We start from the raw sequence: 14948 nt of genomic DNA, 5'->3' as shown, positions 1-14948 counted from the left end.
GCAAGCAGGGGCACGGGGCAAAAGGCAAAGCTTGGCCTCGGCTACAGAGTTCAGAGCTGAACAAAAGCGCCTGCAAAAGGGGCTGCAGGAAGGGATGAGCTCCCCAGGGATTAAGTGTACCCAACACTGGGGGATGCTCACCGAGAAGAGCGTCAAGAAGAGATGGGTGTTTGTTCACACCCCAAAACCTGAGTAAATACAGAAAAAGGACCATATTCCACCGTGTTGGAAAGGGAGAGTGGCAGTCTATCGGCTCTGGCCCATCAGAGATGCTCCCGGGCACGTGCGCTCACTGCAGACCCTGTGTGCGTGATGCCCTCTGCCGTGGTGGGATCCCGCAGCCCCACGCAACCCACAGCCGTGGCCACTTGCCCCTGGAGCTGGCGCCGGTGCCCCTCGCCGGCTGGCCAAGCCACGGGCTGTGTCTCAGCTCCCTCCTCCCCTGGGGCCAGGTGAGCGTCTGGGGAGGCAGCGGGACGGTGCGGCCGGGGGCACCGAGGCACGTGGGGTCATGGCAGCTCCAGTGCAGACCAGTGCAATCACCCACGGAGCATCACCCACGGTCCTGCAGCCCTCCTGCCCCGCACTGCTGGTCCCTGGCCCCATGTGCCCCACGGGTGAGCCCTCATCCCGGGCCAGGACTGCAATGCCCACGGCGCATGGTGCCAGCCCTGCTGCCAGAGCCTGAGCATGGCGAACCTGTGCCACTGGGGAGCTGGAGGATGCCGCCACGGGTGGGCGGCGGTTGACGGCATGGGGAGGCCTGACCACAGCGTCTGCGGTGGGAAATGCTCTTCCAGCAACAGTGCCCAAAACCCAGTCCGGGCTGGCAGAGATGGAGCACAGGCTATTGCTGCCAGCCTGTCCCGGACACGGTGCGGTGGCATGCCTGCACAGGCAGTACCGGCCCCCCGAGTCCTGGGGACACGCCAAGAGACACAAGACAACGAGCAAACCCCAAACCAGTGCAGGGATGCCCACACGCTGGGTGCTGCAGGTGCCTGCAGTGGGAACAGCCGCGAGGGTCCCTGCAGCTGCAGCCTGCCCCGGCACGTTGCGAGTGGATCCGGAGCAGCCCCCAGCCCCAGCTCGGCTGCTGGCCCGGGACAGCCACCAGGCACAGCGGGCTGCGCCGGCTATGCCCTGGGACATGACAGCCGGAACAAACGGATTTGGAGCTGCCTGACAGCAGCGACGCGGTGCCTCAGGAGGGAGGCACAACTCCCCGCACCACGCTGCCCGTGCATACCCCACCAGCGGCTGCACGGCTCGGAGCATCCCGAGGCTGCTCGGCGCTACCGCCATCCCCACCGCGGACACGCTGGCCCTGCGCCCAGCAGTGCCCCAGCTTGCAAAGCTGCCTGGTGCTCGGCGGGACGGGCGACGCGCTGGCTGCAGCCCTGGGTCAGGCTCCCAGGCAAGCAGCACCATCGCCCCGCTCGCACCCCTGGGGACCCGCAGCAAGGACAGGGGTGGATTCACCAGCCCAGCCGACGCCAGCCCCCAGCGCAGACCGTGCCGTGCCGCTCGACGGCACAGAGATGCGGGTGTGTTACCGTGAGGCAGTGCTGCCCTTGGCCGGCACGCATCGGGATTTCGCTGGGGCGAGGCGGGGGCCTGCCCGCAGCCACTGGGCTGCATGTCCCAGGGCAGCAGCACGGCACAGAGAGGGGGTCTCGGGGTCCCAGCACGTGTGGAGGAAGCAGAGCTGGGCAGCTTATCTCCCTAAAGAAAGGTTCAGTGCCCCGGCGAGGTGGGGGGGCGTGGGAGAGGCCGATCCGGCTTTGTGGCTGCTGGGGAGGCTGTACAGAGAGTTCCCAGAGCGGCACGCTGCGGGCTGGAGCCAGCAGTGCCCGGGGCGGCGGGTGCACGGAGCTGGCAGCCGGTGTGTGCCAGCAGGGCCGAGCCGGCTGCCGCGGCCCCGCTTGGGACGGCAGCCATGGGTCCCACGTGCCGGACCACGGCCAGAGGCAGCTACTGCGGCAGGACGGGGTGGTACAGCCGACGGCGCTGCTGTTCACGCAGCGACGGGCGAGCACCCACGTGAGAAACTGTCCCACCGTGGGGCTGGGAGGTGCAGGGTGCCCGGGCACAGCCCGGCTCGGCCGTGGCACACCGGGGAGCACCGCGTGGCACGCTCGCCCAGCAAGCATCTCGACGGTCCCGCCAGCGCGGTGTGTGAGCCGGTGACGGGCTGTTTGCAAACGCCCGTGCGCGCCGGGCGGCTGCTCGGGCGGCGAGGGAGCCCTTCCAGGGCTGACTGACAGCCACGACCGGCGCGGCATTCAGCGCTTCGCATGCCACCACCCCGCGGTTTTAACGCTGTGTGACAGTTTAGCTCGGAGAGCCTGAAAGGGATGAACTCTGGCCCGCGCGTCAGCGGGGCGAGCTAAGCTGCAGTGCATTAAAAACGGGAATATAATAGAGTTATCCATCATAATTAGCCTGGCCCAATTACACGCTCCCTCAGCCGCTCCCGGCGCGCGGTGCAGCTCCGCGGCAGCTGACGCTGCTCACGGCCGAGCTGCCGGCCCTGTTGCTCCTCGCACGGCACTCGGGCTCAGCCGGCTGTGCCAAGGATGGCAGGGTGGCAGACACCGGCCCTCTCCGCCGCATCGATCAGGAGGGAGCGACGGGACGGGGCAGCGCTGCCAGCCCCTGCCGCGGCTCTGCCCTGGACCGGCTGCTCGCCCACCACCCCGGCACGGCAGGGCTGGAGTTGCTGGGCCATTGCCAGCTTGTAAGGCTTGGCCAAATCCTGTCCTACAGACCCCCTCGGTAGCGCCGTGCCGCGTGATTCGGCTGCGACTGCTTTGGGGACCAGCGAGAGGCTGAGCCACTGCCAGCCCCGGGGCTGGTCCCCGCTGTCCCAGCGGTGCCACTTGCCATCGCGCTGCCTGTGCCAATCCCGGCTGATGCCGAGCCCTGCCACGTGCTGCCTGTCGGCTCCGCACCGGCACCACCAGCGCCCACGGGAAGCCAGGCGGCTGCGGGGCGAGCACATGAGAGGCAGACGCTGCCTGTGGGAAGGGCCTTTGGGAGGGATGGGGGGGGTCCTGGGGGAGCAGGAGGGTGACATGAAGTGGCACGAGATGGCTGGAGAAGGTCCATGGACAAGGGATGCCGTGCCAGGCGGGAGGACAGGCCTTCCCCACGCTCTGCACCGCTCGCCCCATGGCTCGCCCCATGGCACCGGGCTGCAGGCGGCCCCGCATGCCCGGTGGGCGCCCGGCAGCAGACAGCCTGGATGCCCAGGGTGTCCCTCGCCACCTCGCCTGGATGCACAGGGTGTCCCTTGCCACCTCACCCCCTGTGCCCCTTTTCCAGCTGCTGCAGTGGGATCCCACCGCCCCGGCTCGCCCATCACCCCGGCAGGTGGAGCAGGTCCTGCCCAGTGCCGGCCCGACTCACCGCGGCACGCCGGCACGCCGGGGAGGGTCCCAGTGCCAGGGTCAACACGGGCACAGGGCTGAGGGGCATGTGGGGAAGGGGGGGTCCCCTCTGGCAAATGGGTACTGGTCCCAAAGGCTGGTCCCAGGGGATTCGCTCAGGAGCTGGGGGGTTTCTCACCCAGGGAAGGGGAGCTGGACCCCACAGATGTCGCGGGGAGGTGAGGGGCTTCTAGCCCATGGAGTGGGACTGGGCCATGGAGGTCAGCACTGGATGCAGAGGGGTCTCGGTGGTCTCACGGGGTTTGTGAGAGGTGTCTCGCCTTGAGGGGGGATCAGGAAGGTGTGGGGGGGAGCAGGGAATATCTGAGGGGGCAGCGAGGTGGAGCATGGCCCCAGGCTGCCCGAGCCATCCCCAGGGAGCAGTCCTTGCTGCCCTCCCTGGAACCCATCCTGAGCCCCCCGCGATGGGCACAGCAGCTTGTGACCACCTCCAGCGCAGGGGATGCTCCCCTCCACGGTCCCCCCCGCCCCTGCTGTGTCCAACGGCCGCATCCCGGTGCAGCCTGCTGCAGGCCGGCGGGAAGGGACGCTGCTGCTAATTGCAGACGCACAATGCAATTAACGTGCTCCCAAGCTGCTGCCATCTGTCTGGGCCAACCCCGGGCTCTCTGTGCTGCTACAGGGGCCGACACGCTCAGCTGCTCCCGGCACAGTCCCGCTGCTCCCACGCAGACCCCACCAGCCCCCAGATGTTGCACGGCCCCCGCGAGGTCCCGCGCAGCTCCGGTGGTCCTGGTGCAGTGCCTAGTGGGAGGCATCACCGCAGGACGAGCTTCCCGGCTCAGGGAGACCCAACCTGGAGAGAGCAGCAGCACATGGCTCACAGGACTGGAAAGACTCCTTGAGCTGTCCAAGCCAGCGCCAGCGAATCTCCTGAGCGGGCGTCCGCGCCGACGTCTCCCCCGTTTGCCCAGGCTGCCCCTAACGAACCCCCGCTGTCCTGCCTGCCTGGCCAGCTTGCCCTTATCCCCCCAGCCCCTCGTCCTCACAGCTGACCAGGGCTCCCTGACCGCTGCCATCCCAGCCATGACGGCTCCTGCACTGCCAGGCTACGGGAGCACCCATGGCACAGCCTGCCCGCTCCGGGCAGAAGCCAAGGCGCCGGCAGGCACAGCCCTGGCCCGGCAGCGGTAGCGGCACACATCGGCGCAGCGTACGAGCTCCGTGGGGGACAGCGGGCACTGCCCTGCCCGGAGCCGCACTGCCGGAGGGACGTATCCGACCCCGTGCGAAGGACGCAGCCTCAGAAGCCTCCACGCCACCAGAAGTGCCCGCTCGCTGCTGCTCCCTGTCCCCAAAACCAGGGACCCGCTGGCACAGGGCTGCAGCCTCCTGGGGCAGGAGAGACCCCAGCCCTGCTGCACCCACCTCACCTCCCTGGAGCACCGCCAGGCCGGGGCAGCCGGGCAGCTCCGGGGATCACTCCGCGACCATGCTCCGCGCTGTGGGGATGCCTGGGCACGGCTGTGCACAAGCCTGGCACGCTGGTGCAGCGCCTCACGCCAGGAGCTGGTCAGACCTCCGGTGCCCTGGCACGCTCCATCACGACCCGCGGCAGCACGCACCTGGGATGGCGCAGCCCACGGCACGAAGGCAACCGGGAGCCCCCAGCCCACACCCGCAGCGGTGAGGCCAGGGCACGGCCGCCCATGGGGAGCAGCGAGGGCGAACAGACCACGCGGAGCTGCCGGCTGGTTTCATAGGATCTCTTTTACTGACCTCGCTAGGGAGAGCCATGGGTCCATACTGCATGTTTTACAAACACTTCACGGTATATACAAGTCAGGTTTTAGTGTTTTTGCCCCCAAAAAGAGATGCTTTTGGATTATCGATCAGCCCCGGCTGCCCTGATGAGAAATGATTGGGAAATCAGGGGAGCGCAGGGCCCCGAAGGAGCGGGAGCCCCGGCTCAGGCTGGGCTATGGTACAGAGTCGCCCACGTTAGCATGTCATGCAAAAGCAAAACTGGATAATGAGAATAATAGTAACGAATGCTGAGGAATAACATGACTCGATTTACACGTGGCAAATGAGAGCAGGCGGGAAGGAGGAGAGGTACTGTGGAGATCCGCGGGTGAGCCGTAGCACCGTGCCGGGAGGCCGTCCCTGGGGAGGAGGGGGTGCACCTCGGGCACGCTGGCACAGGGCGAGGGGAGGGACAGGCGACCGCGTGGGTGCCTCTCGGGGGGCCGGGGTCAGCCAGGCCGAACGCCGGCGGCTATGGCCCCGACGGCCTGAGCCGGCACGGCCCCACCGCTGCGTCACTTATTGCTTCAGCCCCTGCCTGGGGCCCTGGTGGAGTGTGGCGGGGGGACGGGGGCTGCGTGCTGCCAGGGGCCAGGGGCAGCGGGTGGGCCGGGGCACCCCGCTGCCGGCCGGGGGGCTCCGGTGCTGTGGGGCAGCCCCCACACCCGGGCAGCGCGGCCCCCGGTCTCTGCCCAGGGACTCTGGCAAGTGCAAAGGGAGAGGGAGCATGTCCCAGTGTCCTCAAGTGCGGTCCCACTTGCCCCAGGGCGGGGGTACGGGCTCCGTGGCAGCGGTGAGGGGAGTTGGGATGGACATCCAGCAACACTAAAACAAAGTGAACAGAAAAGATGGGATGAGACAGGGAGACTGGTCCATGAGATGAAGCCATCGAGCCCAGCCGGCAGTGCCGCGCGCCCGCCCCGTGCCAGCCTGCTTGCCCCCGCGCTGCCTCGGCAAGCAACACCTCCCGACCGGGGCCGGCCCTCCCGCAGCTGGAGCAGCGGGGCGCAGCACCGGTCCGGCACAACCACAGCTGGAAAGCCTTCACCGTGGGCAACTGTACCCCAAACTGTACTTGGAGGAAACCGATACCCCCTGGACATCTCGGTGTCACTGCCTGGAGAACGCAGCACCCAGCTAAAGCCCCAGCACCAGCCCAGCGAGCCGCAGGATGGCGGGAAACCCCGGCTCCAAAGAGAGAGACTGGAAAGGTTGGCGTTACCTGTGCCGGTGAGCACGGCCGAAGAGCTGCCGCGTCCCAAGCTCCCCTCGAGCCCATCCACGACTTGCTGATGTCGGAGACCCAGCTAAGGAACTCGCCCAGCGGCAAGGGGACTTCTTTGGTGGGACTGGAAAAAGACGTCTGCCAGAGAGAGAGCGCGTTATTGCGGGTGAAGGGAAGGAGAGGAAAACCAGGAAGAAAGGAATTACCACAAGGAAGAAAAGAGGAGTCCAGTTTTACAGAGATCCGCCTTTTTTCTAACAAGAGAGCACGCCGGGCTGCTGCAGCGTCCCACGACCCACCCTGTGCTCGGAGGGTCCTGTGGCCTCCGCGCCCCTCAAGAGGGTCTGGAGAACCCCCATGGCGAGGGGGGGGTGCGCGCAGCCGGGCAGCGGCTCGGGTCTGGGCGCAGGAACCGCGCGCGGAGCCGGGCTGGCTTTGGCAGCGCAGGCTCTGCCGAGCTCGGGCGCGGGCTTTGGCGGACGCCTGTCAATTCATTAAGCCACATCAGTGTTAAGAAATCAACCTTGTGCAGAGCACTTCCCAGATACACGGAGAGACAGACAGACAGAGAGACAGGCAGCAGCAGGCGCGGCTGCCGGCTAGCGGCGACACGAGCCACGCGGGCATGGAGAGCCAAGCGCGGCAGGTGCGTCCCGGCGAGCGGGCAGGCGGGCTGGCGGAGGCGGCAGTGGACACGCAGCGAAGCCCCTCGGCGGGCGAAGCGGTGGAGCGGAGGCAGGTCCCTCCGCACGGCGCGGAAGCAGCGGGCAGCGCCAGCGCGCACTTACGGTCGGGGCATCGGCTCCGCGGCGTGGTGGTGGGGATGTGCCGGGAGGCCAAGCCAGGGAGCTGGGGCAGCTCAGGAGCTGGGGCACAGAGCCCCCTCCTCGCCACGCCGAGAGCGGGTGGAAGGGGTCCAGGCAACAGCTCCAGGGCCGGTGTGAAGTGGCTGTCTGGCGCCGAGCGGCGGGGAGCCTGCGATGTCCTCCTCCTTCTGCCGGCATGCCGGCTGCGGCACGCCGCGGCGACAGGGTCGTCTCCTCCTTCGGGATGCGGGGGATGAAGCCGGCAGGGTTAATTACAAAAGAGTCGCTAAGTGGTTAGACCAAAAAGACGGAACTGTTTTCCTGTTTTCCGGCTCTGCCTCGCCGTCTCCGAGCGGCTGGGTGGGATCGGCTCTGCAGAGGGCAGGAACGGCAGCAGGCTCCCGGGGCAGCAGATCTGGGAGGGTAGTGTGTTTTCTCTCTCATCTCTTAATATACAAATACTGTCAGAACAATCGTATATATTAATATATTAGTCTAGTCTTTTTGGTTAAACTTTAGGCACTGCTTTGGAAGAAGAATGGAGTTTAAAAATTAAAAAAAATACTAGTGATTAGCCAGCAGCGTTGCCACATGCAGAGCAGGCGAGGCGGCGGGTTCCTCGGGCAGGGGCCGGCAGGTTTCAGGCCACGCGGAGCGGGGGCCCACACAGCCCAGAGTGCTCCCCGCTCGCCTCCCGCCCGCAGCTCCTTCTCGGGAGGGACAAGGCGAGGGCCAGGGCGGCCGCCTCCACAGTGCTCTGGGGACCCGCGGTGTATCTGCGTCCAAAGCTCGAGGAAGAGTAGGAGGAGGAGGAGAAGGTCATGGAGAAGCCGGAGCCAGTGGCGTCGAAGCTACCTCGCCTGGAGCTCGACCGGGACCCCGTCCGGGATCCCGACCGCGAGCCGGAGGTGGACCCGGCGCTGCTGACGTTGTAGGGGCTGTAGTAGCCCTTGCTGGACTGGGAGGAGGCCTCCAGCAGCCGCAGGCCGGTCCCGTCCTCGATCATGCTTCGGTCCATCGCGTCCTTGTAGGAGATCTTGAGCTTGGTTTTGGGGCAGGTGAGATACTTGGAGTAGGTGTTCACGTCCCGCAGCTTCTGGGCTGTGCGCGTGTCGATGGTGCCCTTCTGCAGCGCCTCGTCCAAGGAGACACGGCCCTCGACGTCGGGCTCGATCAGGCCCCCCGTCAGGTACTGCACCTCCAGGAAGCGCTGCCCGGCCTCGTAGTACAGCCAGCCCTTCTTCAGGGCCTGGGCCGCTGACATCTTCGTCTTGGTCCGCGGGTCCTCGAAGCCGTAGAAGGCCTTCTGTGCCAGGTTGATGCGGTCCACCATGATTTTGTCGACTAGGCCCTTGTTCACTGCGTCGGCGACGGAGCACTTGTCCCCAGTGTTGGGGTCAATGATGCCCCCGGTGCAAGCCTGGGCTTCCAGCAGCCTCTGCCCCGTGATGTTGTCCACGAGGTTGCGGCGCATTGCCTCCGTGATGGACACCTTCTCCAGAGTGTCTGTGTCCAGGATGCCTGCCACTGGCCCGGTCTCCTCGGTTGGGTCGCTCCACATAGATACCTGCGTTCGCGTGGGGGCTGGGCTGACGGTGTAGGAGGAGGATGAACCCACAGAGGACGACCGTGACCGGAAGCCGCTCATGTTGCCAGAGAGCATGTCTGCAAACTCGGTGATGGAGAGGGTGCCCGAGCGGTACTGGTCCAGGGCTGACTGGTCGATCAGGCCCTTGCTGATGGCATCGTCGATATCGTACTGGCGCCCGGAGCGCCTGTCGATGATCATTGACTTCACCACGCCGTCAGAGGAGGAGGTGGTGATCTCCTCCCACTCACACTCCTGCTCCGACAGCTCCAGGTAGGTCTGGTGGTCGATGAGGCCCTTGCGATAGGCTTCGTACACGGACATCTCCTTGCCCGTCTCCGGGTCGACGATCACCACCCTGCGCTTGCGGACGGAGGACTTGGAGGAGGTCTTCCTCTCCCGCTTCTTCTCCTTCAGGGGCAGGAGGCAGAGGCCAGTCTCTGGGTCAGTGATGCACCGCTCCATGAGCTGCAGGTAGGTGAGGTTCTCCTCTGTGTTGGGGTCAAAGAAGCCCTTGGTGTCATCGCTGGGATCCAGCAGGATCTCATTCATCTCCTCGTCAAAAAGGCCCCTCTTGTAGGCAATCTCCACAGGGAGGCGGTGGCTCTCCTCAGGATCGATTATGCCTCCTGTTGCAATCTGAGCCTCGAGCAAGCGGATCCCATGGTCCTTCAGGATCAGACCCTTCTTCATGGCCTGGAAGAGGGAGATGAGCTTTCCGGAGTAGGGATCCCGGTAGCCGGTGACGGCCCTCTCAGCAGAGAGCAGCTTGTCCTTGAACTCGGGGCCCACGATGCCCATCCGCACAGCTTCCTCCACTGTCAGCTTGAGGCCCTTGATGGGGTCAATCACGTACCCTGTGGCTGCTTGCGCCTCCAGGAGCTCAAATGCGGTACCTGGCCTGATGATACCCTTCTTCATGGCCTGGTACACTGACAGCCGCTCCTTCGTGGAGTCCACAAAGACGCCAGCGATGCAGCTGGTGCCCTCCAGGAACTTCTTCAGGTTCTTAGAGACCTCCTCGATGGAGGTGAGGCCCTCCTGGAGGCGCTGGGCAGTGGCTTCGTCCATCACCTGTGAACGGACCAGCTCCTCCACGGTGATCTGCTTCCGTAGCCCCCGGAAGGTGAGCTTCCTCGTGTCGCAAAGTGGGAGCAGGAGGAGCCCGCTGTTCTCGTCCTTCCGGCACCGCTTCAGGAGCTGCGTGTAGCTGAGCTTCTCCTCCGTGGACGGGTCCACGTAGCTTCGCACCTCGCTGGGCTCCGACAGCATGTCGTACGTGTCCTTGTTGATGAAGCCCCGCTGGTAGGCCACCTCCAGGGGCAGATGGAAGCCCAGGTGTGGGTCGATGATGCCACCGGTGGCTATCTGGGCATCCAGGAGCTTGAGGGCCTCTTCGCTGGGAATGAGGTCTTTCTTCATGGCCTGGAAGATGGAAATCTTCTGTTCGCTGTATGGGTCTCTATAACCAGTCACAGCCCTCTCTGCGGACAGGAGCCGGTCATGGATTTCAGGCCCCACCACGCCTTTCCTGACCGCTTCGTCGACAGTCAGCATCTCATTCTTTGTGGGGTCGATCATGAAACCGGTGGCAGCCTGGGCCTCCAGGAGGGAACGGGCCACTTCGGAGTTGATCAGCCCCTTCTTCAGCGCCTGGTAGATACTGAGCTTCTGCTTGGAAGAGGGGATGTAGATGCCAGCCACGCAGCCCGACCCGTAGAGGTACTTCCAGACAGTCTCCACGTCCAGGAGCTCCCGGAAGGTTTTGGAGCCCTGCTTCAGCAGGTTGTAGATGTCTAGAGAGATGATCTTGGCCTCGTAGAGGTCCTCAGCCGTGATGCGGCGCCGTACGTAGTCATAGGATGTGAGATTCTGCTGCCGGATGATCTCAGTCTTCTCGATGATCTCAATGATGATGATGATCATGCGCTCCTTGGACACACGGCCCGACTGGAACTCCTCCATGAGCTGCTTCCGCTGCTCCTCAGGCAGCAGGTCCGAGTGCATGATCTCCCACAGCGACATGGAGGAGCCTGCCCTGCTGCCCACAGGGATGTCCACCCGCGTCTCCTCAAACACCTTCCGTGTCTCTGCCTCTGTGTACACCTGGGTCTTCTCCACCACTGTAGGCTTCTCAGGCTCCCGCAGAGGCAGCAGATACAGGCCCGTCTCAGGATCCTCAATGCACTTCTCCTTCAGCTGCCTGTAGGTGAGGTTCTCGTGGGTGTTGGGGTCGAAGAAGCCCTTGGTGTCGTCGGTGGGGTCAGAGAGGGTTCGGTTCATTTCCTCATCAAAGTAGCCCCGCTTGTAGGCCACCTCCACGGGGAGGCGGTGGCTGTTGATGGGGTCGATGATGCCGCCGGTGGCGATCTGGGCCTCGAGCAGGCGGATAGCGTGCTCTTTGACAATGAGTCCTTTTTTCATGGCCTGGAAGAGCGAGATGGTGTTGCCTGAGTAGGGGTCCTTGTACCCAGTGACAGCCTTCTCAGCAGACAGCAGCTTCTCGTGCAGTTCAGGCCCGATGACACCAGCCTTCACAGCCTCATTGACATACAGTTTCCGGTTCTTCACAGGGTCGATCAAGAACCCGGTTGCTGCCTGGGCCTCCAGGAGGACCACAGCGGTGCTGGGCCTCAGCAGGTTCCTCTTCATGGCCTCATAGATGTTCAGCTTCTCTTTGGTTGCCTCCACGTAGACGCCGGCAATGCAGTCGCTGCCATGCAGGAATCTCCTCACCGCATCTGTTTCAGAGAGGTCCTTCACCGATTTCTTGCCTTCCTTCAGCTGCTCATATTGGGCTTTGCTGATGATGCGGGACTCCACCAGCTCACTGGCAGGTACAGGTGCCCGGAGACCACTGAACGTCAGCTTCTCCTGCTTTTTGGTCTCTGCCTCCTCGATGATGGTGATCACAATCTTGATGATCTTCTCGATGGTCACCTTGCCAGTCTTGTACTGCCGGAGGAGCTCCCGCCTGTGCTCCTCTGTGAAGTACTCGGAGTGGATCAGCTCCCAGATGGTCATTGTCTGGCCCTTCATGCTGCCCACTGGCACCTCGACGGTTGCCTTGTCAAAGCACTCCTTTGCCTGGCTGTCTGTGTAGACCTCCTCCTGCTGCGACTGGATGGCTTTGTCTGACAGGGGCAGCAGGCAGAAGCCAGTCTGCTTGTCACGGTGGCAGTTCTTCTGCAACTGGGCGTAGGTGAGGTGTTCTTGGGTGTTGGGACAATAGAAAGCCTTGGCGTCATCTCGGAGCTCGGACAGAGCCTCATTTATCTCCGGGTCCAAGTACCCCCGCTTGTAAGCAACCTCGACCGGGAGCCGGTGGCTGTTCACAGGATCGATGATGCCTCCAGTGGCGAGCTGGACGTCCAGCAGACGGACCCCGGTATCACTGGGGATGAGGCCCTTCTTGAGTGCTTGGAAGAGGGAAACCGTCTGGCCCGTATAGGGATCCTTGTAGCCAGTCACTGCCTTCTCTGCGGACAGCAGCTTCTCGTGAAACTCTGGCCCCACCACCTCAGCCTTCACTGCCTCATCGACGGAGAACAGCTTGTTCTTCACGGGGTCGATGATGTAGCCGGTGGCAGCCTGTGCTTCCAGCAGGGAAAGGGCAATCTCTGGCTTCAGCAGGTTTCTCTTCAGGGCGTCATAGAAGGTGAGCTTCTGGCCAGTCGACTCCACTAGGACGCCGGCAATGGCATCCGTGCCCTTCAGGTACCGCCGCACAGAGTCCATCTCTGCCACGTCCTTCACAGACTTCTTGCCCTGGTGCAGCTGATTGTAGAGGTCCTTGTTGATGATTTTGCTTTCCAGCAGCTCAGCGGCAGGCACAGGGGCTCGGAGGCCCTCGAAGCACATCTGGCTCTTTTTCTCGCTTTCCTCCACAACCGTGATGATGATCTTAATGATCTTCTCCACCGTGATCTTGCCAGTCCTGTACTGCTGGATCAGGTCCCGCCTTTGGTCCTCAGTGAAGTATTCAGAGTTGATGATTTCCCAGATGGTCACCGTCTTCCCTTGGAACTTGCCAAATGGTGCTGTCACCGTGGCCTTCTTAAAGACATCCTTAGCTTCTTTGTCGGTGTAGACCAGTTCTCTTGCTTTGGCTGCCTGGTCAGTGAGTGGCAGGAGGCACAGCCCCGTGTCTGGGTCAGTCACGCACCGCTCCATGAGCTGCAGGTAGGTGAGGTTCTCCTGTGTGTTGGGGTCGAAGAAGCCCTTGGTGTCGTCGGTGGGGTCGGAAAGGACCTGGTTCATCTCCTCGTCAAAGTAGCCCCGCTTGTAGGCAGCTTCTACAGGCAGGCGGTGGCTGTTGACGGGGTCGATGATGCCACCGGTGGCGATCTGGGCCTCCAGCAGGCGGATGCCGTGCTCCCTGACGATGAGCTCCTTCGTCATGGCCTGGAAGAGGGAGATCTTGTCACCCGTGTAAGGATCCTTGTAGCCGGTTACTGCCCGTTCAGCAGACAGCATTTTATTGTGCAGTTCTGGTCCAATCACTCCCTCTCTCACTGCCTCGTTCACCGAGAGCCTCGCGTTTTGCACAGGGTCAATTATGAAGCCGGAGGCAGCCTGCGCTTCCAGGAGCACCAGCGCGGTGCCTGGGCTGAGCAGCTTCTTCTTCATGGCTTCATAGATGCTCATCTTTTGATTGGTGGGTTTGATTAACAAACCGGCGATGCTGCTCTTGCCCTGCAGGTACTTCTTGATGTCTTCCCTCTGCGAGAGCTCGCCAACACTCACAACACCCTTCGCCAACTTGTCTAAGCTCTCCTTGCTCAAAATGCCGGCATCAGCCAGCTTCTCTGCAGATACCTTCTGACGGATGCCGTCAAATGCGAACTCTGGCTCCCCGTTCTGTGCTAAGCCATCCACCGCGTCTCTGCCATTGGGCACAGCTTTGACATCCAGCAGCTGCATTGTTGTAACCATGGCCTCCTCAGGCAGGTCGTCTGTCTGGATCATGATCTCTCGTGTCTGGGCCAGGGCGGCCTTGTACTCTTCCTGCATCTGCTCAAGTCTCTCCCTGAGCTTCTTGTTCTCCTCTTCCAGGAGTTTCTCTTGCTGCTGCCGCTGTCTCTCCAGCTGCTGCAGCTCCTCCTGCTTGTGCCGGACATTTTCCTCTGCTTCTTTCTGATGCTTCTTGGCTTCGTCCAGCATGGCTTTCAACTGCTGCTTCTCCTGCTCCATCTCCTTCTGCTGCCGCTCCTGCTCCGCCTTCAGGTTCTGGGCTTTGTTCACCTCATCTTTAAAGAGCTTCTCCAGCTTTGTTTTCTCCTCCTCGATGAACTTCTCCTTCTGCAGCAGGGCGTCCTTCTCCGTCAGGAAGGTCTGCTGGAGGAGCTGCGTCTCCTGGCGGAGCTGCACCTGCTGGGCCACCTGCATCTGGGGTGGGAGAGAGGACAGCATGGTCAGATGGCACCATCTGCCTAGGAGGGCAGCACTGGTGGGGCAGCGGGGGTGGGCTGGGGCAGGAGGACAGGGAGGAGGGGTGGCACTGGGCTGGTAGGGGTGCAGAGTCACCCAACCACTCTGCTATGTAGGTTAAGAGTTAAGGGAGCAGAGCTGGGGTTAGGGAGCCACAGCAAACAACACGTGGGTGGAACGAGCAGGGAAAACACACAAGCTCTTCTGTGGGAGTCAGGGACTCCCTGCCTGGTACCAAGGCTGGGATCTGGGGACACCTCTTGCCTACGGAGAGGAATAGGGCAGGATGTGCCACGTGGCCAAAAAGCTGGCACAGGCGGTGGGAATCACCCCTCCGTAGCAGGAGCTGCTGGCAGCAGGAGAGGGCAAGGGGTGGGAGGTCCTGCTCTAACACCTCCCTGTGGGGTTTGCTTCACTGCACCTGATCCTGGCTCTGTGCACGCCCTTGACCTGCATGTGGGGGTCCTGCCCCACAAGCAGCCACTCGCCGTGATCCCTGGCAGGGGGGACGGGCGCTGGGGCAGGAGGCTCAGTGACGCCTCCGCCTCCTGGACGGTGCCAGCAGCCAGCTCCATGCCCATCAGGTGCAGGGCGCAGCTCCAGGGCTGGAGGCTGCACGCCTGCGCTGCAGCAACGGTCCTCGGGGACCGGCCAGCGCAGCTCCCAGAGCCTGGCCAGCCGCCCGCGCGCCTGCTGTCCCT

At 63.5% G+C, this 14948-nt stretch overlaps 2 protein-coding genes across 29 annotated transcripts in view; both read right to left on the bottom strand.

Annotated features, from left to right (window-relative positions):
- Positions 1-7432, bottom strand: part of LOC128142162 (microtubule-actin cross-linking factor 1, isoforms 6/7-like) — a 36631-nt gene extending 29199 nt beyond the window's left edge. Inside the window, exons 1-2 of the mRNA XM_052787963.1 lie at positions 7212-7432; positions 6421-6561 (exon numbers count right to left, since the gene is read on the bottom strand). Of these exons, the coding sequence (XP_052643923.1) occupies positions 6421-6561; positions 7212-7427 (357 nt within the window). The 5' untranslated portion in view covers positions 7428-7432. The remainder of the gene's footprint in view (positions 1-6420; positions 6562-7211) is intronic.
- Positions 7433-7434: 2 nt separating this feature from the next.
- Positions 7435-14948, bottom strand: part of PLEC (plectin) — a 62181-nt gene continuing 54667 nt past the window's right edge. For 26 of the 28 annotated variants that reach the window (XM_052787938.1, XM_052787939.1, XM_052787940.1 and 23 more), the window contains one exon: positions 7436-14205. In XM_052787938.1, the coding sequence (XP_052643898.1) occupies positions 7870-14205 (6336 nt within the window). In that variant the 3' untranslated portion in view covers positions 7436-7869. Of the gene's footprint in view, positions 14206-14948 lie in introns of all 28 variants that reach the window. The other 2 variants (XM_052787935.1, XM_052787962.1) reach the window with 2 other exon arrangements.

Source organism: Harpia harpyja, chromosome 5 (assembly GCF_026419915.1).
Source record: "Harpia harpyja isolate bHarHar1 chromosome 5, bHarHar1 primary haplotype, whole genome shotgun sequence".
Classification (NCBI taxonomy): Eukaryota; Metazoa; Chordata; class Aves; order Accipitriformes; family Accipitridae; genus Harpia; species Harpia harpyja.
The sequence above is the reverse complement of the archived record's forward strand: the minus strand, read 5'-3'. Positions and strand labels throughout refer to the sequence as shown.